The sequence below is a fragment of the Amblyomma americanum genome, chromosome 5 (assembly GCF_052857255.1).
Source record: "Amblyomma americanum isolate KBUSLIRL-KWMA chromosome 5, ASM5285725v1, whole genome shotgun sequence".
Lineage (NCBI taxonomy): Eukaryota > Metazoa > Arthropoda > Arachnida > Ixodida > Ixodidae > Amblyomma > Amblyomma americanum.
In genome coordinates, this window is record NC_135501.1 from 153,670,036 (window position 1) to 153,696,911 (window position 26,876).

General features: G+C 45.7%; 1 protein-coding gene across 1 annotated transcript; it reads right to left on the reverse strand.

Annotated features, from left to right (window-relative positions):
- Positions 1-2,874: 2,874 nt before the first annotated feature.
- LOC144135178 (uncharacterized) lies at positions 2,875-26,201 on the reverse strand. The gene is made up of 7 exons (XM_077667917.1): positions 26,097-26,201; positions 22,331-22,736; positions 14,876-15,026; positions 13,041-13,089; positions 11,223-11,493; positions 6,111-6,301; positions 2,875-3,493 (listed from the first exon to the last, which is right to left on the reverse strand). Exons 2-7 carry the CDS (start codon positions 22,604-22,606, stop codon positions 3,115-3,117), a joined length of 1,317 nt encoding a protein of 438 aa, XP_077524043.1. The 5' UTR covers positions 22,607-22,736; positions 26,097-26,201; the 3' UTR covers positions 2,875-3,114.
- Between the last annotated feature and the right edge of the window lie 675 nt (positions 26,202-26,876).

The following is a 26,876-nucleotide window of genomic DNA, read 5'->3' on the forward strand; positions in this document are numbered from 1 at the left end:
AAAAGCTAACCCTACCGGGCCTCTGACTTGTCAAAGAGCCAAAATTTGTTTTGCCGCAGCGCCGAGGGTAACTGAACTTTCGAAATTCTGAAATCTCATCTGAATACTGCTTGCGCTGGACTACACATTTTTCAATAAATACGGAGACAAACAAGAATATTTATAAAGTTGCCTCCTCAATATTAATTAACCAGCCTACTATTTAGTACATGTCAGCTGTATTCTGATTCGCTACATCGCTAACGATGCAATGCCGACAGAAGCGCTTCTGCAACTCAAAAGGCTTACGTTTAAAAATTGCCGAAGATCATAGGCGAAACACCCGATATAGGCGCGAAGCACATGTGTCGACGAAGTGTGCGTGTGTAAGATGTCTTAGGGTATGGAGATCGCTAGACAGCTGCCAAGATATGAGGCTTGGTTTATTGCCTACTGCACAAATTGTGACGATCTCGGAAAAGAGCCGGTAATTACGAGTATTTGATTAGAACTATTGTCTAGGACGGGCACGCTTAGGTTTGAATAGTAGCGCTGAAATTTTAACATGGGCTACTGGGTGAACGGGGGGCTAGTATTAGAGTTTTCGAGATGGAAAAAAGTTTAAGGGTGTCATTGTTTACTGCTTCATTGATGCTGTAGCGTGATATTTGTATCTCACGCACAAGGCACTGGATTTAAATGATGTTGCTTTTAAGAAGCAAGGAGCTTGCTACCGATTTCGGGTATTTTGCTATTAGCTGCGCGATTTCAAGTTTGGGTGAATTTGAGAGAAGTGCTACACCCTTTGTCGAAGGAACACCGAAACTTTTACTATTTTACAATTTGCAGGAAAGGCCCAGGTTTTATAATCAATTTAACACCGTGGAAGAATGTTGACAAATCTGACGAAAAGGCAGTCGATAACTTTGTCGTTTCCTGTCGACTTGATTCAATTAATCGCCCAGTGCTTGGGTTTTAGTTCGGGTTTAGTGCACCAAAGCTCGCCATCAGTTGCGAGAGACACCATAGTGGATTTCCCCGTATGATTTAGATCACCAGGGGATCTTTTACGTGCACTGACACCATGCAGCATATGGGAGGCTTCGTCGTATTTCGCCTACAGACCCACCACCACCACGGCCATGATTTCGTCACAGAACCTTCGGATGACCAGCCGCACCCCATAGCCGTTGTAGAACTATGGTAGGTTTGAACAATTTTTTCTGATCACCCATCAGGCCTGCGGCACTGTTTAATAAATATTCTTTGAAGAATGTCTGCTAGTGTATGTACTGATGCAGTTTAAGGGGAACTGTTTCAGCAGGTTCGATAACTGCGCTTGTTGGCAGCGATCCAGTTTTGCGTACCCAAACCACGCTAAATGGACTAAAACACCTGCACGCAAAAAGAAAACAGACAACATTTTTCAATCTTGTGCTTCCTTCCAGCACCTTTCTAGTTACCCTTATTCCAGAAATGCCATTTATTTGGCACAAAGTCACTTTTACTGTTCTTAAAATCTTCTTAGAGAATCTACTGGCAGGAGGAAAGCGAAGTAACATGCATCATCCGTACTTCTACACGTTTGCTGTATTGCGAATTCCGTGTTGACGGACATATTCGCTTCTGAGGACGACTGAATGAAATGTCTCAATATATACTCTCTATAGAATTCATAACACCTTATATCAGCACACGTTCTATGAATATGTAAATGAAAACAATGAGTAGAAGTGTGCACTTGCAGCAGATGATGTGCTTTGTATGGCAGTTAAGAACTCAAAGAACTCAAATTTTGGGATATCGATGAGTGCGACGCAATGTATCTGATCTGAATGAGCTCATTATAGAAGTTATTGATTGTTCCACTTTTTCATCGCACTTCTTTAAAAGCAGGAAAATCATTAAAGCTTCTACTCAAACAAACGTGGAAATATGAGGCTATAATAAATTATTTTTTCGCAACTTTAACGCATGAAAACCTGAGTAACATAGCTTAATTCTATCTACAGTGAGGATACATGGAGAGATGCCTTACTCAAACTCCACAATTTTAGCTTACTCAGCATTTTGAGCTTAATGTGACACGCACCGCAATAAAAGACATGAAAATTGGTTTCAAAGTAGCTTTTTACATGAAGATGGGCATCCTGAGTTGAAGCACGTAAGCTTCGCTTCCTCAACATATAAATCTGAGGTATACCGTAACAACCACGAATTACTTACAGAAGTCGCATCCAAACAAGGATAGAAAATGTGGCAGCAAAATTCCATCCAAGCTTTGAAATTTTCAAATTTTTGAGACCTGTTTTTTCGCACACAATGCTTTGGAAACCGGCAGCATGCGCATGAAATAGACACTAACGCATAAGGACGCTAACTGTTTCCATCCACAATTTTCTGTCGTGCACAAACTACCAATTGTTTCAAGTCACGGAAATAAATTCCTAGATAGCAGCTGTTTTTTCATGACAACTTTATTGATAAAAAACACCGTGGAAGGCACTGCCCCACTGAAAATGAGCCTTTCCACCTTGAAAGAAAGGATGACAGTAATGCCGGGCTAAATTATTACACGCGTTAAGGAATAATCCTGCTTCCACAGACAGACGGCAGTATCTCTGCATTTCGCGCCACTTGTTTATTAAAAGTTTGGGTTTATTATATGCAGTATTCAATATCCGCGAGGTGAAAAAGAACGGAACGTTTTGGCCGTTCAGGAATACAGAAAACGCTTTTCAGTTGCAAATATCGGTCCGCGTTTTACATTACTGGTTCAGTAAAAAAAGGCGGTACATATTGACTCCAAATCGCAGTTGCTTTCAGCGTTACATTTTGTAATACAAAGCCGAAGTAATATCCGTTTCGTAAAAGCTATAAACAATGACATAAGAGTTGACGAAACCAATATCTCATCCTCCGTTGGTTCGGCAAAGTATTAAGGACCAAGAAACCGAAATCTAGGACCCATATCATCACTTAATTTTAACACGAGCTATAAAATGAGAATATATAGCTCGCAAGCAGCGGTCTTTACGCGATAAGAAAGACCAGTGCTGTTCCGATAAATGAGAAAGCGGCGAAGAAAAGACTACACTCAGCGAACTACTTTCGCCATGCCGTCGATTCGGCACTCTACTCGGAGTCACTAGCGAAAAGTGCCTCCAGGTCAGCCTGACGCTCGTCGACCACCTCCTTCCAGAACTCGGTGGCCCGAGCCTGAGTGCGCTTCTCGAGCTGCGGCAAGCTGTCCAGGAGCTCGAAGCGCAGCACAGCTGCCAGCAGGCGCAGGCGGTCTCCGCGGCGTAGCGACGCGCACGAGGCTCGCAGATCCCGCTCAACGAAACGCGTGCGCCAGTCGTTGAAATACATGCAGGCCTCGCGGAATTGGTTCTTGAGCTCAGCTGTAAGTCTTCGCCAGGCCGCCTCTATGTCCTCGCGCAGTTCTTCGCGCCGAAAGTCGTCCGGCAGAGAGTCCAGGATGTACTGGCAATCGGACAAGAACTTGTTGTACCTGCGATATACGTGCGTACGTACCCGCTAAAGGCTGGAGTTGTATCAATCTAGCTCTGGGAATGCAATTAAGAGTGGTAAGTGTAGAGAAGAGTTCGCCAGGGGTAAGTGAGAGTGGTGTCATGCAAGGTGAAGAGCTTGGGTGTAAAAAAAAATATAGCTTTAGCTTGGATGAGTGCAGAACATCGTGGGGGCATTAGGACTAGTTACGGCGGACACCTAAAAACTGACATGCTTAAGACATTTATTCTAAAAGCCTTCACCAGAATGTTCTTTATACTAAATGTTTTCTACCTAGAGGCGTTTTGCCAGGAAGGCAAAGACTCCGAAGGCTTTCACTCTTAAAGGTGTTTGCCACAAATGCCTATATTGCTATTTGGTGAGACCTTGGTATCTAGGAACAAACAGCACAAGTGCTTTATTCAAGAATTGTACTGACTATTGCGTCGCTCAGAGAAAATCGAAAAGAAACATTTTCTAAGCCTAAACAGTGTTCTCTTTTGCGTCGAATTCCGCACCGACTTGGCGTTTCGCAGCAACTTTATTTATATTAAGCTTGGGTGGGGTACTTGATTGATTCGTTCAAAATCACTCAGAAATCTAACGTATGTGGTGACGGTGAACGAAAACGGCGAGATTTCGCAGCAATGGTATTGAGAGCGCCATTACACGCCGTAATGAGGAACGAGCTATCTACCGTTCACGGAGGCTGCAGAGAAGCGCAAGATATGAAGACGGGGGCAACCGCGTGGAAACAATGTCTTGTAGGCCAAATTTGGTCCAGTTTTTGAAAAGCACTTTCAAACCAACCGAGCAACCGCTTTCTCCCCCTTGATTCTCACCATACGCTCAACGGTAGAGCGCTTGTTCCTCCGGAGAGAACGTGATGACGCTACCAGCACCATTGCTGCGAACGCTTGCTGTTTTGGAATTCCGACACTGCAAATGATTGAGATTTCCGAATTAATTTGACCGAATGAGGCAAGCACCCCACCGGAGCATAGTATAAAACAAAAGTCACCGCGAAATGCAACCTGTGTGTGAAAGTTCTGCTCGAACGAGAGATTTCTTTGTCCGAGGGAGACTTTCAATGTGGCAACATTAGGAAGGCCACGAAGACGAAAACTGTCAGACAGAGTCGGCGTCGGTGACTGTCGGAAACCTGCACTTGCTGGACGGTGCTTAAAAGAGGATCTTCGTCTCTCCGACTTCCACATTTCAACCATCCTCATATTCTCCTGCCCCACTTCCCCTCCCTATATTTATTCGTAGGGGAGAACAGCCTTAAAAAAAAACTATCTGAAAAGAATGATGCTTTCGAGAAGTATTTGCTCTCGCACTGCTCGCGAAGGGAAACCTGGGTCTCGAAAGCCCTATCGGCAGTTGTGTTTAAAACTACCACCTGCCCGTGCATTCACGTATTTCTGAACCGCTGCACCACTGCGCCGGTTGTCGTACGAGGACATGCCGCAATCTAATAATGTCACACATTTTGTGTAGTTGAACTGGCGGCATTGGAACATAATCAGAAGTTGTACAAATTGTAGAGTGAAAAACGAGCAGCTCAGAATTGAGATGAAATAATACCGGAATAGATTGGCGAGTGAAAGCACGCTATCGTATGTACTCCGCATCAACAAACTTGGTTACCGCAACTTTTTTTCTTCACAGGACGCACGCAGTAGGTAGTTTAATAACGTGGTTTCGTTGAGCCACTGATACATACGGGAAACGTCTAGGTGAGTAAATTACCTTCTGAGGGAGTACGCCTACACCGTCCCGTCGTCCACGGATAGCAACTCTGCTCCGCACTACATATAGTGTAGTGCAAGCCACATTTTGAAAAATGCAGGAATGTTGAGCTTCGCAGACATAATGACCACTGAGATCAGAGAAGCCTATGCCACTTGACAGCAGCACGCGAAGTGGGTCAGCGCACCAACAGTGGAACGCCATCGATACCTAGGCGTTTCACTATTAAGGCGGAGCTGTCTGGTATCAATTATTACTCAGTTTTATTTTGAACTTGTTTTTACCTTTTGGGATTAACGTATTGCGACGCTGGTGTCCTAACAAAAGTCGTTTCTTAAACTCTGCAGCGTGTTGATTATGTATTACTGATGTGAAGTCAAGGACAAAATACACCCTGCTTACTACACAACGTGAAGTTGTAAAAACGAAGAGATGCAGATTTATGGCCTTGAAACAGATCCTATAGTCTGCGGTCGAGCCCTCGAGAACCAGATCTTTATTTCAAATTTGTCACCACACAACTGATCAGAACAGACAACTACGCGCGCTTTGTTTTCTTTTCCTTGCCACCTTCTTCAGCAGTCGGTTTCATATAACAGAAGTCTTATTATTGCACTCTAATTGGTTAAATAAATATAGGCCCGCAGTGGCTGGCCTTTGACAGACCACCGAAGTTCACGCTAGCCAAGCACACTGCTTAAGTTATACCCTAGCCATAAACCTTCGACGCCTTTGCTCTCTTGGTCATCATGAGGGCCCCGTTCGTCTCAATCAAGTTTGCCGATGTGTCGGATGAATTGACCTGTCTTATTACGAGGCCAATTCTTTGCCCCTTGTAACAAGGGCATCAACGTTGTTTTTCTGACCTGTTGTCACTGGCTGCCTTGACCTCATCGCAGACTTGGGACCATTTCGCCTCGATGCGCTCGTAGATGAGGCCCAGCTGGTCACTGATCATGTATGACCGGACGTCGCGAGAGCTTAAAATGTCATTGTCGTCGTCCAAAGAGTCCAGGATCGGACCAACAGCAGCACGGGCGCCACCAACTGCCAGCGCCTAGAATAAATGCTGAATCACACTCATGGCAACAACACGCCGGAACTATAAATGGGGCCAGCTGTTCTTGGAAATAAGCTGAACGTTATCCGCAACATTGTCATTCCGGTAAATAATTTGGCTTGTTTCTCTCTTCGCGGCAACGTAACGTGATTGCGTCGCTGATGTAGCTGACTCCATCGATGGAACAATTTTGTAACTAGACATGCCTAGAAAATTGGCTGAAAACCAGAAAACTCCTTTTTTTTCTTGGCAATTAATAACATTGATAACGTACTATGACATCATAGTCTGTTTTATGAAATTTTGACAGCATACTATGTTTCAGAAAAAAAAAGTTAACTGCAAGTGCGAATTCTACTTCCCAGCGTTGGAAGACAGCGTGTGTATCGAATGTGTGGGTTCCCCACCATTCCTCAAAAACTCGGGGAACACTTGAGCTCCACCTCGTCTAAACGACGCAAAAGGGGTGACGAGTACCTCCAGCGGGCTTGAGTCCTCTTTACTTATCACTTCGCAGACAGGGAACAATGTTCTTTATTTACGTTATGTTTATTTCATTTCATTCTTTTTTTATGTACCGCAACACACACAAGCCCACATTTTAACCGAGACGAACGCACCTTCCTCAGTGGTCGGGCGGTATAGGTCTCTGCGGCGGTTCCAGTCCCGGCTCGACCACTTTTTTTTTGCTCAGTTGCTTTTGGTTAATAAAGCCACGAGCTTGTAAAGAATTGAGCAATTGTGAGTGAAGCCATCACTGCTGTACTGTGCGATCGTTGGGGTTGTTTGGATTACCCGCGCGTAGTCATGTGATGATGACGCCATGACCCTGTCGACCAATAAAGCAGAAGCACGTACAGTGTTGTTCTGGTCGTTATTCATGTTTTGCGCTTAGGGACATTCTTAAGGAGCAACCAACCAGCTCTCATCTGTTCGCCACAGACATGCCTTCGCAGACGCTGAAATTTGTAGCTTTCTGCCTTTAATAGAACTCTAAGAAAATTTTCGGTAACTTCTCCACCTCGCGTTTAAGAAGTTAGAGGTGCAATTAGTGACGCTGAAAGCCAAGCTCTTTTGTAGCGATAGCTACATTACGGTAGCATTTGAAGCATTCAGCGTGGCGGCGCCAATACCCTGTCACGTGGTTGGTTAAGTGGTGCGGAGCAGCTGCCGGCGGCGCGGAGCTGTAGCTGATCACGTGGTTCATCACGTGGTTCGTCACGTGGATGGTCACGTGACCAAGTTCCACTCGGCCAGCTGCACCAATCGCGTCACTACAGGTTTATCCTGAGCTAAGCCACCGTCAATTTTTTATATATGTGAGCTAGCTTGCAGACACACGTATTAGCACAATTACACACATGACACGAGCTGTGTGGAATGTACAAATCCTTCCACCACCTCCAAGCAAAAACGATCCAGGCGTTTGAGAACAAGGATCCCGCCGCCCATAACCCAAGAAGCCTTCGACCTATTCACGGCGAATGCAACAGAAAGATGTTAGGTTAGTTGCTCAATAGAAAGGGTGCCCTTATGGACTCATAATAGGGGCTAGTCGCTTTTGTTGGGTCTGTGGAACTTCGCTGGGAATGCCGTTGGTCGTTCTTCGGGAGAAATGAAAATTACAATGAGTTTTTGGGGAAAGCAGATGGCACAGTATCTGTCTCACATCTCGGCGGGCACCTGAACCGCACCGTAAGGGAAGGGATAGAGGAGGGACAGAGAGAAGAAAGGAAGAAAGAGGTGCCGCAGTGTATGGCTTTGGTAAATAATCTCGACCACCTGGGGATCTTTAACGTGCACTGACATCGCACACAGCACACGGGAGCCTTAGCGCTTCACCTATATCGAAACGCGGCCGCCGTGGTCGGGTTCCAACCCAGGTACTCCGGATCAGTAGCCAGACGCCCTAATCACTGAGCACCGCGGCGGGTTAGTGAGGAAAAAAGTTTCTCAAGAACTACTGCAGAACTAGTTTGTTGTACACGCTTGAACTGCACACAGCGTGCACAAAAGACACCGGTGGTAGGAAACATGCCACACAGGGCTTTGTGGTTGGTTCTTTTCCGTCCGTGTATCTTTTGTGCGTTGGGGGGAATGAACGAGAAATTTTGGTAGGATACACAGCTGCTTCTTTCTACATGTTCTTAGAGCCGCAAGGGAACACGAAACTCGTTGTGCTTAAAGATATTTCTACCTTTAATCGCCTGGGATACTGCTGTTTTCCACGGGAAATGCACTATATACGTTCTGATTTTTCGCGCTCTCAGGAAAAAAGACCATACCGCCTTTTAGTCTGTCTCTAGTTTTTATCCTGCAGTCTCAGCAGAATTCTGTATTGAGTGATTATTAAAATCGTAGACATATGTGTCTTAATCTAAACCTGCTGAAATAAATCCATAAGTAATGCAAGTTCTATTACTTTTTCTATAATGTCAAGAGTCACGTTGAGAAAAAGAAATGTGACATCTTAATTTTACGTTTAGGAGGGTACGAAATGTGTGTACTGCAGCACTGACATAAAAATAACATTATGTATCAACTTTATATCCATGTAAAAATTTTACGACACAACCAATAAATGAACATTCCTTTGGTGAGCCCCAGCTGAAGACGGTAATGTCCAAGTCGTAAAAAAACCGTGAAGAAACCTAATTGGACCAAAGGATTTCCCCTTATGGTATCCCGTTTCCGCCTTTTATGTTATTTTATCAATTATAAACTTATTGGTTTGACCAGCTACCCTTCGCTCCTCATTCCGATTTCCGCCTCCTGTTTGTCTGGAGGAAACTGTGCTAGTATGCAAGCCCCGAGGAAAGGCGACAGCGAAAAATACTGTTTCAGTTATGGGTCATTCCATGCCAAACCTACCAGAGTTTGCCTCGATCACTTCCGAACTTTTCGATAAATTTTATGGCTCTTTACTGAACCTGCTGAACTAAATACCCTAATGACTTTGGCTAAGAAATATCCTGGCATGTGACAGAACTTCGAATTTCTCGGAAGATTGCAAAAGCTGGTGTCAGAAAAAAAATTACAAAAATCAAATGTTTTACTTTTACTCTTGAGAAAGTTCTTAGAGATGACGAATGTGGACTGCGGTTTTAATTGTCAAAGCAAAAGTATATGTAGCGCAATATTTGTGTGTCGCTTTAGGTCATTGTTTTTCCAGAAAAAACACCGTATTAGCGATTTTTTACGCTCTTTCGGCAATTGGCGAGCAAAATCACATATTTCGCCGCTTATCTGTAATCTCATTAAATGGTTTAAATATGATAAAACAGAGCATTTATGAGAAAGAAACCTCTAACTAAAAAAAGTGTGCTGTGCAGCGTTTTTCGGCACAAATTTCGTACACAGGCGTTCCTAGTAAAAATATAAATTGCAGCTCCATTGATAGCGAATTGCTTCGAAATTTGGCTGATCAATTTATGTCGCAGGCTTTGTTCTTTTAAGCGAGAAAAACAATTTTGAAGTTCAGCGCTGCACCTCGAGCCATGGTTGTCCCGTACCGCCACTGCACTGGTCGGCATGCTTTTCACCATTCCCGAGAGTCCTAGACTTCCTGAGAAGCGCGCTTCAGCAAACATTAAAGAGTTGAGAGTGCTCCAGGGGGCTCTGTGTCGTCAACGGAGCCTGTGTATTGGCCGGCTGGAAGATCAAAATCGGTCCACGGCGCCATGACTACTGTCGCGATGACTTAACCGCAGTTTCTGAGTACGTATGACGTAGGGAAAGGAAATTGTGTCGCCACCGTTGCTACGTGGGCCGATCGCTAGGTAGCGCCATAGCTGCGTTCTGACAGCGGCCGCAAAGTCGCTTCAGTCGGCTGCGCGCTGTACTACGTAAGCCATTAGCTACTTCGTGACTTCGGCAGTGGCTATGGAGGCTGTACAAGAACCTATGCAAGCCTGTCAATCTGCGGCCTTTTAAAATCGTCATGGAGGTGAGCGACCACATTTCAGTTATCGTTCGGCTATACGCGTAATATAGACCGTACATTAAACGGGAATTGCATGAGGCTATGCTTCTCGCGACGCGGCGTATGATACCACGCCTTGGCTGTAGAAGAGCCTTGGCTGTAGAACAGGGCGCTTTTATTGCATCATCCGTTGCTACCACTGCGATGTTCAGTCGCCTCACGTTATCAAGAATGTATGACCCCACAAGTACTCCATCAGGATTAATAAAATCAATGAAGAAAGTCTCTTTCGATAATACACAAGCGCAGCGGCGCTAACTGCGCAAGGCGCTGATACTACTGATAACTGATCGAGATATAGGCCACAACATCTTTTCTGTTTATGCTAGTCGCAGCATTGGCTGAGTGGTCACATGCGTTGGCACATGCGTCCGCTGTGCGGAAACACATGCTATGGGGAACCTGCGCTGCCAAGGTAGCACTGCAATTGTTCCATGTAGTGACTAAAAACTGCTTTTGTCAGCCGCTTGGCTGACTGGAAACGCGAGAACACATTCTGCGCGATTAGGTCCCCTCGTTTGGCTTACAGCATTCATTGTCTAGCTTCTCTTGGCGTAGCCCAGATAGCTGACGCACGGCACATACGCCTTCGACAGAGCGCGGAGACTCACGCCAATAAGCGCCTGAAGGTGGCGCGCAAAAGTACTAATAGTACTACCCAAAACTGCTTGCTCTTCTCGCTAGGCAGTGTGTTATGGCGCTGCAATCGGCACCGCAAACTTCAGCACAAGTTCCCCAGAATGGAATGTTTCTGTTATATTTGCGTTCCAACGAAAAGCATGCTACCTATTTCAAATGGGCCAGCACTGTAATTCTGAGCCGGAGATTTCATTGAAATTTACAACGTACGCAGAATTGGCGTCTGACAATTCTCTAACTCCTGTATGACAGTGGATATACATACAGCGCACTAGGATCTCGAGGCAAGCCACTTACGTAATACGACGAAACGGTGGAAAGAGACATGCGGCGCCGCGGGGGCGGAGATTTGCGTCGCACTGGAAATGGGCTCTTCGAGGCTCGTGTCGGAGTGGGCGAGGAGGAGCGCGGTGATTCGAGCACCGCCTCAAGCAGCACCTGGCGTGTTTGGGCCATGAATTCCGGTATGTGGCGTTTGGCTCCCGTGGGCGACAGCAGCAGCTGATCGTCGTTCATCAGGAGAGGTGGAGGACTCCCCCAAACCCGAGGCGGACAGAAGGGCGGGGAGCTGCGAGTGGCGGGGTTGGTCAAATTAAAAAAACATGGTCGACTTGTTAGGCCAAATGCAAACTTGGTGCGCTAGTAGTCAGGTTTTCCCTTCTTTTCCGGCGCTCAGATTCAGTGCAACGGTGGCAGTTGTTCGGGTAGCTATAATGAGTAAATGTTCATATATGGGCAATTGGTCATTCTCTGCATTCACAGATCCCTGGGAGTCTTCCTCCCGCTCTTGGCGTAGTTGTGCAGCGGTGAAGGGATGCGCCACGGCGTTTCTATGGCGGGTGCTGCCATCGATGGGATTTGGTTGGCTTGGGTTGGGTTGCGACCCACATCGGCCTTCACGAGCAGTTGCCCTCCACCCGTTCGGCAGCTGAGCAGCCTGCCATAAAACCGGCTTCGCACAGACAGACAGACAGACAGACAGACAGACAGACAGACAGACAGACAGACAGACAGACAGACAGACAGACAGACAGACAGACAGACAGACAGACAGACAGACAGACAGACGGACAGACGGACGGACAGACGGACGGACGGACGGACGGACGGACGGACGGACAGACAGACAGACAGACAGACAGACAGACAGACAGACAGACAGACAGACAGACAGACAGACAGACAGACAGACAGACAGACAGACAGACAGCGGACGGACGGACGGATGGACACAGACAGAGAGACAGACACAGATGGGTGGGGATCTGTCTGACACAACGGCTAAATGCGGGGAATGGACAGTGTAAGTGCTATTTCAGTAAAAAGTGGCACGATTTTATGTCGTTAAACCGAGTAGTCGTACGAAATCATATGTTTAGGCGGGTTGACTCATTGCTTTGCTTTTCTGGGTCGTCGGCACGTCTAGCAAGGATACGGGTTCGGTGGCAGTTTAAGTTGATGAAGACGACGATGTGCAATGCACAGCGCAAAAGTTTGTTGCAGTTTAACAGGAGCCGGGATGGGCCGCAGCCATAGCCTAGTTCTCTCGTGAGGAAGACACCGAAGCTGATCTGTTCGCGCCACCGCCGGTTCAAATCTTAGTCGCGGCAATGTTTATTTTATTTTTTATTTATGGCTTGGCCTATGCCACTCTCGAGGTCGAGTTTCACACAAACTCAGTAAGCCGGTCCGAACTCGTGAAATAGTGCTCTCGCTCTGAAAATGAAAACTCACACTTACGCATTTATGCGGCGAAGGGCAGCGCTAGGTAGTGCTGCTGCAGTGATTATGAATGTTGAAGTTAATGAGCATTTCACCACATGACACATAGTAGATGAGTCCGATAGAAGAGGATACCCTGTTCCATAGCGCGATGATGTCGGATTTGTGATCTGTGCCGGGGTCGAATGCCCTTTGTAGTCAGCAATAAATTGTAAAGAAAGACCGCCACTGCACATCGCATGGAGAATTTGGCTGGTTTTAAAATACCCGATGGAACGGAAGATACAGGCCTTTTCCTTCGATATGAGGACTCTCCTATATATCCGCGAGCTTCATCACAGTCAGCGCTTCGAGCTGAAATGCACATCGCGAGAAATTTATGACGCAACTTACCGGCCGCGGTGCGCTTTCCTTCGACTCCTTTCTGCTCCGGGAGTTCTGACTGCACAGATTAAATATATACCGCGGGAAAATGAATTAGTAAATAATTAAATCTTTGAACGAGTGTGTAAATTATTTAGTGGGAGAAAATAGCTCACATTACAGAGAAGAGCGTGATGCTAATATGATCGCTTTGAAAGCGACAAGCTAAAAAACAATTTACTCGGTGTTGCCACAGACAGTAGGTGCAGTGCGTTCTTATACGCGTAATCTGGCTTACAATGAAGAAGGCAGTTAAGTTTATAATTGACGCCCCTGACTCGATCTTTCAGTTGGGGAACCTGGGGCTAGTAGATGCAATATTTCATACCCGTTTGATTCACTGAGCATTTATATTGAGCTTCATATCTTCATCATGCTGCTGCTGCGCTTAATAAATCGTTGAAATAGGCACAAATACATTCTAAAATTCACTTCAACCCTGTGATCTCTTCGCACTTCTCAAAAACGCAAGAAGTTCGCACAGTGGCATAGATGGTGCCGGTATAAGCTACGACCGCAGCACGAAAACAATCACACACTTTTAACTTTTACGAATCACGTGGAAATCACGAATCGCGAATCAATATTTAGACGAATATTGAAATTTAACGAACTAATAAAATTTAATAATAATTGGTTTTTTTGGGGGGGGGAAAGGAAATGGCGCAGTATCTGTCTCATATATCTTTGGACACCTGAACCGCGCCGTAAGGGAAGGGATAAAGGAGAGAGTGAAAGAAAGGAAGAATAGGTGCCGTAGTGGAGGGCTCCGGAATAATTTCGACCACCTGGGGATCTTTAACGTGCACTGACATCGCACAGCACACGGGCGCCTTAGCGTTTTTCCTCCATAAAAACGCAGCCGCCGCGGTCGGGTTCGAACCCGGGAACTCCGGATCAGTAGTCGAGCGCCCTAACCACTGAGCCACCGCGGCGGAGCCATAATAAAATTTACATTTTCGATTTTAAGGGCAACGTTATATTGCGAAATTGATGGCCGGCAATGCCGAATGTGAGCCCTGCTCTTAAGTTTTATTAATCGGCATTGTGGTTCGAAATATCGAAACTAAAAAATACACGTTTGGAAGGCTGGCGGGTTGGCTTTCACGCCTTACCTAATTATAAAATGGCGTCGCTGCACGTGGTATCGTCTCCGAAACCAAGTTAGCTTCTTCGACACCATAAAACACACCAGCTGCGCCTCCATCTGATGCATAATAATTGCAAGAGACGCCTTCTATAAATGTGCAGTGCGAGAAAGCCAACTCAACGAGCTTTCAAATGCTTGTTTTTCGCGTTCGATGTCTCGAAGCATATTGACGGTTAAGAAAATATAAAATAGAATCAGGTTCAGTTAATAAAGCCATGAATTTCGCAATATAAGCTTGCCTCTTGACATCAAAAATTTTTAAAAAGTTTAAATCCATCAATCGCCCCACTATGTATAAGTACGTAATTTCCGACTTGCTGCACAGTCTAGATCAACATACCGAACCGACGTATCTCTCACAGTTAAAAAGAATCACACTGTATACACAAATTCTCCCGCAAAAAAAAAAAATGTGCTAGAATAGAATTTTTTTTCCCGTATTTACCTTATAGAGGTTATTTTTTTCTTGAGCTTGTTGAACAAGCATTGAAACACAAAACAGTCGATAAACGACGATATCCTCAGGAGGCAAGTCATCAGAAGCGCACACCTCGGAAGAGCTAGTGACACCTTCCGAATATAAAAGCATTCTTGTAGTAAGTGCACGCCACATAGATAGCTGGTGAAGCACGAAAATGGTAGCTTTGCGACTTACCGAGCTTTCTTTCACCGCTGCCAACCTCCGCCGAAGCTGAGCGTGAAGCGGCTTTAACAAGGATCGGGACAGGCTCAGGAGGTGGCCTTAAGGCTCTTCCGCATCCCACGCAAGGGCACACCACACGCCTGACAGCGCGTGGTTCACCAGTCTGCAGTGAAAATTCGTTTTAAGGAAAGGTAAGACGCAGTAATTGTCTCACTTCTAACTTGACACCACAACCGGTCGGTCAGAGAAGAAAGGAGTTAAAGAAGGTGAACAGAGAGAGATACCAAAGCGCTCCAGATAAAACCAATCTGCAGTGAAGCGCCGTGGCAGCACACGTGAGTGATAAGATGACCGTGGCGCTTGGGGCGAATCTTTCATTCGCATCAGTCAGTGGAGAAAAACGACTGCCACCGAAAAATTGCCTGCTAGTAATTCAATTGCAGCCGCTGTCCTTGCAATCAAGTTCGCGGGCGAACATTATTACATTTAGTAACATACGTATACTTTATTTTTCACGGCTATTCTTCATGACTTCAACCAACTACTCTATGGATGCCGAATGCCAGTTGAGGCTTGTTCTATTAAGAGGCATGTTGAGGCATGTTCTATTGAACAGTATGCTGGCGCTCTTTGCCTGCAGCCTTCTAATTTAAAAATCATCAATTTCTAGTAAGATTTCCGTACGTAAAGCAGTGGTTGGGTCGTGAACAAAGAAAAGCGCGGAAGTAGTGAGTTAAACATGTGACGTATTGCTCAGCCCCATGATCTTTAAAAACTGAGGAAACGGTCCAGCTTCAACAATTCTTTAAAATTTCTTCCTTCACATCGACGTCTGTGAATCATTTGTGAGCGCCAAGAACAAGGGGAATGTCATCATCACTTTTTTTAATGCGCGAATAGCCACTAAAGAAATGCTTTGGATATATGAGCGGCACCGAGACGTCGTCATTGGATACCTTTAGCATAGCGCGTACCGCTACTGATACCGCTTACCGCATATAGCGAGCCTCCACTGCGCATGCGTAATCGCCCGAAAGGCAACAGAAGGCGCCGCGCTCCCGCCAACAGGCCGCAAATCTGCCGTGTCAGGACCAATTAGTGCGTGCGTAGTGGAGGGGTGGCGCCACACGGTAAGCGGCAGTGGTTGTGGCACACGCTACGCTAATGATATCTATATTCTTCCTACGTTCTCGAGCACTTTATGCTAGGTTTGTGCAAATTTTCTTCATGAAAGAATTCTTGGTTTGTTATGACCAAATTATGAATCCGTCAATGATGCCATTCGATGGCAGTTTACGTCATCATGTAGAAGGCGCGCCGCGGCCCTGAAAACCTCAGCCTGCACAAATGCCTAATAAATTAAGGGCTCTATGTGTGATGTATTCGCATGTCAGACGCTATGCGGCACATCCCATTAATTAGGGCGGACAGGGCAAAACTTAATGCGTTCAAAGTCAAATATAGCGCAAGCATGCACGTCGCAAAACCCAGTCACTGAAATGGCCGGCCGTAAAGAGTAAATAAAAAGAACTTGCAAATGACTCATATTGCATAAAAGAAACACCAGATGCAAAGTCAGGACGAAAAGCCTTTAGGACGGTTGAGCCGCAAACAAAGCCGATAGCTTTCTGGATGTAAAAGTAGAGTTTGTGTTCTTTAATATGTGCTATTTAAATGACGTTATGATGATATTAGGTTACCTACGTATTTAAATCGCTTTCCTAATTTCCCGAAAAGATTTGTTTAGTGGTACTACCTCCTAGGAAAAAAATGTTAAGAACTCAAGGTGTTTGTTTCTTAAGCCAGCCCTTATAAAATAAGCCATAGACAATCTATAGACTCAATATCCGTCCTTTACAACATTCCCTTTTTCTATAGACAGTCTATAGACTGTACATAATTTAAAGTGTAGAACCGCCTCAATTTTCTTTCGTCTATAGATGGTCTATGGACTATCTATAGACCAGTCTAAAACAATCCTAATTTCGTTTGCTTTGACAATCAATACAGTGCCTTTCGACTATGTCTATAACAATAACAATCTGTTTTTGCATTGCATGCCGAGAAGAACTGCAGCGGGTGACCACCACTATATGCCTCTTTCGCTATTTTGGCAATTCAAGAATATTTGATGCTAATACGTAAAGCGGGGAAAGACGGACATTACTGAAGTAAGGAAGTAAGGGTGCCCGCAGACTTTACTACATCAAACGAACACGTTCTTGCTTAAACGAATCGCTCGAGACAATTTCATTCCATCTTTTGGTCGTTACTCTCCAATGCACTCAACGGAGAACCTTTTCATCAGTGATTCCACATTTCTCTTAAAAACGTCCTGAAAATAAAGGAGGAAAGGCGGGTGCGATAAATTAAGGATGTGCCCGTTCCGTAGAAACATCTTTAAAAGAGACTCAAAGAGCATGATCCTCTGCGCGCTTAACATCTGCCATTTGTACTGTTCCATGCTCAAGGATAAAGGAAACGCGACAGGAGCAGGACGTAGGAAGAGAAGTGGACAGGACGGGCGGTAGCAGTTTACATTCACGTTAAAAAATGCTGCGTGTCAAACATCACAAAACCAATATTTTTTCATTCTTGTCCATATACACGTTGCTTCGAAGCCGATGACGCACTTCTGTCGCCCATATCAGTTTTAAAAAAATAGACACACAAAAGATGTTGTGCTATGCAATAGCTTAATTGTTATTCGAAAAGTGTGCCACGTACTATACGGTGGGAGATCCGGTGCCTACGGTCAAAGCAGTAAGGCTTCGGTTTTGTTTTCGCGAAAACAATAATGTTTTTAAAGCGCGAGCGGAGAATTTAAGCTTATAAGCCAATTTTCCTCTCTTGTCTTGGATACCTGATCAAGCTACATACGGCATGAGAGCGAATGGTGAAAATACAACCGTGAAATGGGTTTGTTTCGCGTTTAACCCATTTTACCGCAAGACGGCGGAAGATCATTCGCGCTGCAGGCAACTGTGAGCTCGGATATGTCAGTGTCTTTGAAGTGTACTCGTGGATTATGTTTGCAACGAAATCCAACTTAATCGTGCACTTACGGTAAGTCTACACGATTATGTTTTATTCATTTGGTCTCCTAAACCACTCTAAGCAGAGCTGTGTGCGCAGAAAAGATTATGTGCACAAATTTCCTATCTCCGTTTGTAAGCGGCGGAAGCCATCTGGTTCTCGACTAATACCGCTTATGTGTGTGTCTTCTCTCACGCTCGGAAAGGCAGCCGGTGCGAAACCAGTGATGGTGCGCCGCTCTTCGCGAGCTGTGTATCCTGTTGCAAGGTAGATGCGCGGCCAGAATTGGCGCTTATCTCTGAAATGGCGGCCGAAATGGAACTATGCGTTAGCTAGCACCGTGGGGGCTTGATTTAGTTGGCGCCTCCGGAAACGCTCACTCACGTTTTGAGGTGGTTTATATTTATTTTTAATCTTTGTGTTATCGCCTGTCCGGACAATAATAATAATAATAATAATAATAATAATAATAATAATAATAATAATAATAATAATAATAATAATAATAATAATAATAATAATAATAGGTTTTTGGGGAAAGGAAATGGCGCAGTATCTGTCTCATATATCTTTGGACACCTGAACCGCGCCGTAAGGGAAGGGATAAAGGAGGGAGTGAAAGAAGAAAGGAAGAATAGGTGCCGTAGTGGAGGGCTCCGGAATAATTTCGACCACCTGGGGATCTTTAACGTGCACTGACATCGCACAGCACACGGGCGCCTTAGCTTTTTTCCTCCATAAAAACGGAGCCGCCGCGGTCGGGTTCGAACCCGGGAACTCCGGATCAGTAGTCGAGCGCCCTAACCACTGAGCCACCGCGGCGGGGCAGGACAATGGAGTGCTGTTCATTGAAAGGTGTGAGTTGCATGTTACGTGCAGACGCTCGCTCGGGCGCGTCGTGGACAGCGACGTTTATGCAAAGGTTTTTTTCTGTAAATCTATAGGACTGGAACACAGGACGTTTGTCAAAGTTGTGTGATGCTTATAGTGTGATGGTTGAATAAAAGTCGCTGCCGGCGCATAAGACCAGCATGTACAAACACCGCGAAGAGTCTGCGAGCTGCATCCCGTCTCCCCTTTCGTTGCACACGTATGGATTCGTCCATCCCTGTTATCTGATCCGTTGGCCGCCGACGCTGGCCTGCGGGAACTTCATTTTGAAAGCAGAATAAATGTCGCCTCGACACGAGATGGCCTACGTTTCATTCAGAGAGGCTCGTTATTTACCCCGGCCACGCCTGAGGAAATTTCTCAGCAACATTTGTGCGAAAGGCACAGTATCTGTTTTTGATCTCTGACTGCTACATTACGAAAGCGCCAATGTAACTCGGCGTCCATTTGCGTCGGTCCTTTTGCGTTCTTGTGCCTCTTTCGTCCTTGTTCTTTCCGCGCCGTCCTGACATCATCTACAGCTATGAACCAACTAGCCCGAACCGAAGCACTTCTTGAATTCAACTCGCGCTGTGTTATTATGGTTGGGCAAGTTAATGAAGACGTTAATTGTTTCATTTAAAAAGTTCCTACTTTGAGTGCGTTCGTTGTTTTCGTTTTTTTTCGAACAGTGTTAGGCTAGGTGGCTGTATGCAAGAACCACCTCTCCACTGCTCTGTTCGGGTTGCACTTCAAGAAAAAATTGAGTGAATGCCGGACGGTATTTCATCGTTACAGCAATGTGTGCGTTGTCTCAAGCTCACGTCTGCTTTTGAAACGAGGCAGATGCAGCCAGTTTATTCTGTTTTAAGTCATTCTGGATAATGCGCGCAGCATGGAAGCACTGCTACCCGCTGATTTATGAGTGTCCTGTTCCCTCTTTGTGCTTGTTCCCTCTTTGTGTTGAAAATTGAAATTGAAAATTGGTTTTTGTAGAAAGGAAATGGCGCCGTATCTGCCTCAGACATCAGCCTCCGCGGTGGCTGAGTGGTTATGGCGATCGGCTGCTGACCCCAAATACGCAGGCTCGATCCCGACCGCGGCTGTCGAATTTCGATGGAGGCGAAATTATAGAGGTCCGTGTGCTGTGCGATGTCAGTGTATTTTAAAGAACCCCAGGTGGTCGAAATTTCCGGAGCCCTTCACTACCGCGTCTCTCATAGCCTGAGTTGCTTTGGGACGTTAAACTTTCTTAACCCACCTAAACTGTCTCACATATCGTTGGCCACATGAACCACGCCGTAAGGGAAGGGATAAAAGAGGGAGTGAAAGAAGAAAGAAGAAAGAGGTGCCGTAGTGGAGGTTATGGGCTCAAAACTGTGGTGAACTGGTTCGCAGTCTGCCTGGTAGGGTTTGCATGGCTTGTGCTCGTTTGAGTATCGGCGTACGTGCCGAGCTTCGCGGAGGATATTTTGAAGCGCTTGTTTTATAGCGGGTATAAGAATAAATGCTCCAATATTCTCCTGGATTCGTGTTTAAGGAGCATTGAATATGCATTTATTGGGGATGCCACTATCAACAGTTCGTAGTTAGTCAATGATGATATGTAGCACAATTCTTCGAAGTCTTCTGATACAACTAATGCAAAAAGAATCCACACAGAGATCAGTACTGGCAGTAGGTATTCAGGGATTATGGGTCTTGCTTACAATGTTTTATGAAAACCTTTTAGAATTTTTCATGCGTATTTACTGAAATGGTAAAGCCGGCGTGACGGCTTAGTGGATATGGCGTTCCTCTGGTGACCTGAAAGATTTAAGTTCGATCCTGGCATCGGCGGTCGCTTTTTGATAAAGGCGAAACGCTAGAGGCCCGTGTACTATGCGATGTCAGTGGACGGTAAAGAACCGCATTGGGTCGAAATTATCTGCAGCCCTTCACTATTCACTACAGCGGTCACCTTAGTTCCTGAATCCCCTAAAACCAAAACGAAAGATCAAGACTACTTTTCTAGAATGGGATAACCAAGATACGCCGTGCGTTGTAAAGCAACTGTACATAGATGGTGGAGAAGTTTTTTTCAGTTCCCCTTATATTATTTTTTCCTTTGCACTCTGCTGGTCAACATGCCCTAATGACTGACTGCAGAAAACTGGCCGCAAGAATGCTTTTGATGAAACTAGCCGGGCCATTACTTTCGAAATTTATTTGAATAATATGGCACATTCTTGTGGTACATGTATATTTCCAGCGTGGATAACTATTAAATAAACTAAATTTGTATTATATTGATCGTGATGGCATTTGTGAAGACGGTGTGCTGACATTTTTCAACGATCAACGGTTGTATACTGTCTAGACAGCCTATAATAATGGTCTAGTAAAGGTTTAGTAGACAGAGGTCTGTATACTCTTTATTGGTAAAGGTCTGTAGCATTGCGAGACCTTAAATCTTTGGAATTTGTAGACAGTCTGTAGACCAGTCTACACGACCAGTAGGCTTTTGTCTAGAAGCTGTATCTGGATAGAAATCTACAGGAAGTGTATGGCATCAATCTATAGATCGTCTATAAACTGTCTAGAGACCTATGCCTATTAGGTGTTCAGTGGAAATTTGTCTATAGGCTGTCTATAGACAAAAGTGTACTAAAAGTGTGTGACCAAAAATCTATAAATTGTCTAAAAACTCGTCTAAAGGATTATGGAAAATCTAGATGTCATAGACTAACGTGTATAGACAGTCTATGAAATGTGTAAAGAAATTTTTGTAAGGGAGGTACTAGGGCTCTGGCAGCATCGGTGGCGGTTCCAAAATTCGGAGGGCTGGGGACGAAATTATCACGGCCAATAAATTGGCCCCGATTTATGTGGCTAAAATAAATGTGATTTAGGTGCGTTAACACGTTTGCCCTTGTATTGCTTTGTTTATACTATAGATTTTGCTCTGCTTTAGAATTCGAGTGGCATCTAAATATCCGTGCACTCATTCCTTGGCTTTCCTATTGCGATAAGCCACCTGAGCTCCTCGATTGCTATTCTAGTTACCGTTCCCCGTGTCCAGCGGCCTCTGAAGCCACTTATACTCGCCTTTAAAGAGCAGGTTCCTCCGGCAATGATCCGATGTGCACATTACTCGCCGTGCAGCACACCGTACGTCTTCGGAATCTGCCGAAGGACCGGCTTCACTCAAGCTTTACGTTTGCTGCCCCCCTCCCCCTCCTTCAGCGACTTCACCCTCCGCATCTTCTTTCTGATATCTGCACGTGCACGCAAGGACGTTTCTTGCTCTTCATCTTCACACCTTCTGCGGCTGCAGCTAGCGCAACTTTCTCACATTCGCTGCAGCTGGCACGACGCTCCCCCGAGCATACAAGAGGTCCTCCGAGGCTTCAACAAGAGCAGTCACTGTTTCTTCGGTGGTGACGCATCTAGTGATAGCGCATTAAAATATCAGCACGTCTGGCGATAAATAATTAGCCACAAAGCCTGCCACAGAGGCATAATGTTTGGTCCCTATATTTCAATAAAGCCTTTATGCTTCGCACCGAGCCCCGCACGTACCTGTGTCGCTGCGTCCGCGGTGCTTAGCGGCGGGGTGCGAAGGCGCAGCATGACAACGGGTTCCACATCCTCGAGTTGACGGGAAATGCTACGAGGAGTAGACGAGGACGCTGCCAAATCGGCTCTGGACAAGTTGGGCAGCAGGCCTTTCGAGTGGCTTTTGCGGGAGCGTCTGTTTTTGGCGTCGGGCGTTTCGGGCTCTCGGTGCTTCTGACGCTGCGCAAGCTTGGGTGCGAGCTTCTCGCCTTTGATGACTGGACCCCACTGGGTGTTCATCACGGAGGCGTTGCAGCTGTCATACACTGCCTTCTGCTTGAGATGCTACGTCGGGCCTTCTAAGCGGAGTTGGTTTCTTGGCTATTTTGTTCCTGCTTCGAGGCTCGACTTATGCAGCATATTGAAGGATCTGAAAAAGGAGAGGTGTGGACTTGCTAGGGCTGTCGCTGTGTTTAAGAAGACTACGAAATTTTAAAGCGAGTATTAAGGTTAAACTTAGCAGATGTGTGACTGGTTCGCGCAGCACATTGGTTAAGCGGTTCCTGGATGGCTTTGACTCTATGTGTCCTGCTAAGGGATTAAATTTTCAGGTCAATTTTCAAAGCTTGTGTTGGCGTTTAGTAGGACCCTGCTTGAGAGGTCTGAGACCTGCTCGCTCAAGTCGTTTTTCTCGGAATACGTACATTAGCAATCACCTAATGACAAATCAGGTTTGCCTACTAGTATCCTTACAGAGAAGTCATGTTTCCAAGAAATCAGTAAAGTGCGACAAACAATTCAACATATTTATTTTTAGTGCATATCTTTGCTACTTAGATAATACAGTCGCTCTTACCAAATGCCTCCCTTCCAGCCTAGCGCGCCTACAGCGAATTATCAAGCGTCTTCCTGCAGCCAGGATTCAATTGAACTCGAAAAAAATGTTACTTAAGTGTAATGAAGGCGACTATATTGTCATCTCCGAGAAAGGCGCTTAGCCTGATCCTGCCAAATTTCAAGTCGTCACTGCTTTCCTGAAACCTACTACCTTGAAGGACTTCGATGTTTTGTCGCCTTAGATTACTATTTTCGCGTATATGAGACTGTCTGAGAAATGCGAACTTCTCACTTGGCCGACTGCCACCGCGGTGGCTCAGTGGTTATGGCGCTCGGTCGCTGACCCGAAATATGCTGGTTCGATCCCAACTGCGGCGGCCGAATTTCCGTGAAGCAAAATTCAAGGAGCCCGCGTACTGTGCGATGTTAGTGCACGTTAAAGAACCCCGTGTGGTAGAAATTTGCGGAGCCCTTCACTATGACGTCCCTTATATCCTGAATCGCTTTGGGGTAAACTGACACTATCGGCTAGGCCTGGAGCTTTTCTTCTCCAATGAAAATCTGCACGTTCGTTGTTGTTGCTCACCTCCCGCCAACTAAATGGAATGCAAATGTTCTGCTACTGGAAAGAAATGCTAAGACATAATGTTGGCGATTGCTAAGTTTCTACCTTAAATTTAAAAGCCGGCTGCCCGTTATGTGGACTAAACCACGATCACGCACGATGCTGTTCGCCTTGCCGCATGGATCTATCTGCCTGTTTTGCCTGTCGGAGTTTACGTCTCCAGGAGTACGACATTAACGCCTTTTATTGACCTGGACGCACTAACTTGATCGCTTATGCTCTTCCTCGTTTGCCGCTCCATTGTGATTCCTTCTTTGACTTCGTCTATTCTTGCGATTTCTTGCCGTTTCACTTCGCCACTGTACCTTCTGAGCAGCAGAAGAATACTTTAACGGCCTCACTCCTAACCTTCCTGTCTTCTCTGCCCCGCTTCCCCTTCCTCCCTCCCGCCCACGTCGCCGCCTAGCCCACCAGTATGTCGTCCATAGTGTACTTTTAAGTATACTGCCGCAAATATGCTTCTGACAGGCAGCTGGTTGTTTCTCCACGCTTACGGGCTGCCATCTACGCCTCTTCTCGTTATGACGCCTCGAAATAACTTCTGCGTGACTGCGGACGCCTTTTACTTTATGATATTGTGAAGGTCATTCTTTAGCAATGTCAAACCGTTAATCGTTCTACTACTGAGTAACACCCACGCACTGACGACATGACTGCCTGATCCAACTGCCCTCTCATCGACACGCTCATCATGCACCTTGACACTGACGACGCGAACGGCGACCTTGTTTTACCTTTAGTCACGTACGCATATAAAATGGCCACGCAGAGGACGACCGAATTCTCCGGTTTCTATCTTGCATAAGCCTACATAACAAGGCCAAAGCACACCATCCTCCCTTCACTCTGACGCTTCTGAGACGACTGCACTTTCCAATGCGGCGGTGTATGCTGAAGAATGCTCAACACTCTGAACTAATGGCACCAAATACATACTCGGCACCTCTCAGACCTCACGCCGTCATACCCTTGCAGCTCTTTCGTTTCTCCCTGTGTGCCTTACTCCCTTTCTGGCCTTTCCAAAACAGCGCGTTCTCGTTGTCATGGTCGTTGCAGCGTTATGGGATAAAATTCCCGAGTGAACTGCACAGTGAAGACCAACGCTTCCCTTCCAGTCTATCGTTGTCATGTGCGCGAAGCTTTAAGCGTGGAGCGCGTCAAATTCTGCTGTCGTTAGCCTCTTCTCTTCTTACCTTCAGTCTCTAGCATGACTCCTTTTTCGGCATGAAGTAATTGTAGCCGAACAGACCAGTTCACGAGGTGCAGCGAAGAAGAGGGCACGAACTATAGCCTGGTACGTCACACACGCATGAGCGCATAACCATCGTGACGGTTTTCTACCGAGCTTCATCGACCTGCTCTTTGAATAACACATTTGTACCTGTAGCTTTTTATTCATCAGCAGAATATTTTTTACAAATTGAAAAAAAAAACATCTGTGCTCAACAAGGGCACATCTACAAGGAAACCAAAAAAGCTCTCGCTATTTTTGATCTCGTGGCAGGAAAGCGAGCAATGACAGGAAATAACTCTCACGGGCAGAAAAGTTGTCAAGGTGACAGTAGGAGCATTGAGGGTTACTAATAATTGTGTTTTGCACCCTCAAAAAAGCTAAGACATGTTTATCTACTTGGCTTGATGTGCGATGATTCAATGCCTTACTTGGCGTATTAGGTGCTGGCTGTGGTAATCGGCTAAGCGTCGCAGGCTGATTGCAAATAGACTCTACAGTCTATACTACTCCTACTATAGCGTGATAATACTCTACCGTCACAGTATTTTGAAGCCTATCGCGAATGATTCGACGAGGTAGGTTAAATGTAGAGGGACTTTGGGCTACGCTAGCCTGTGATACGTAGGCGACTGTATAGTAGTGTCTATTTGCAGTCAGCCTACGACGCTTAGCCGATTAGCACAGCCAGCACCCAATACTTTAGGTGAGGCGTTGAATCAACGCACATCAAGCCAAGTAGGTGAACATGTCTTGGCTTCTGCGAGGGTGGAAAACACAATTATTAGTAACGATCAATACTCCTACTGTTAGCTTGACAATTTCTCAGTAAACAGCGACACTTTGCGCGAATAAACCAAACAATCACCGATTCTAACCTTGCGATTGCTGAGGAGCCAATGTCTCATTCCGAAATAGCGCAAATAATTACCGAGAGGCCGCGCAGGTATGAAACGGGAGACACGCCATGCCGTAAAACAGGGCAAACGCTTGCAACCTGCATGAGCTGTTGGTGGCGACGAGTGCTTTCAGTAGGCGATGAGGTCTTCGTTAGTGCTTCAGAGCTTAGTAGCGAAGAATGCGGTAAATACACTCACCTCATGGCAGTAGCCTTGCAGCCGCCGAAGAGCGCGAGACGCTGCTCGCAGTGAAGGCGCCGAATGCGCCATAATGGCTCCGTCTGCCACGTAAGGCATATGGCGCTCGAGCAAAACTCAGAGCAATTAGCGAAAGAAGACAAAAAAGTGATATAGAATAGGGGCGCCTCTTCCTGCTTCAATTCCGGCGAACCGGACTAAAATGGTAGAGATGTACAAAATTTCAGTTTTCCTTGTTGTTTGTTAGCGATTATGTGGCCATAGCAAAAAATTCTCGAATATCTTATTTTAGAAAAAGACAGTTAAAATTTTCAGCTGAAGAGCATGCACCCCGAAAGCGACGTTTATCTAAAGTGCAGTTCGAGCACGATTGGCTAAAGAAGCGACCAGACCTCGAACTCTAACAGTGGCAGTGCGAGAAGTGCACAATAGCAGGAGAGCAAGTGCTCGTATTGTATGCGCTGATCGCTAAAAGGACAGCAAATACCGCAATCATCATCATCAGCCTGACTACACCCACTGCAGGGCAAAGGCTTCTCCCATGCGTCTCCTATTAACCCTGTCCTTTGCCAGCTGTGGCCACCGTATCCCCGCAAACTTCTTAATCTCATCCGCCCACCTAACTTTCTGCCGGCCCCTTGCTACGCTTGCCTTCTTTTGAAATCCACTCCGTTACACTTAAGGACCATCGGTTATCTTGAATTCGAATTACATGCCCTGCCCAATCCCATTTTTTTCCTCTTGGTTTCGATTAGGATGTCAGTAACCCGAGCTTGCTCC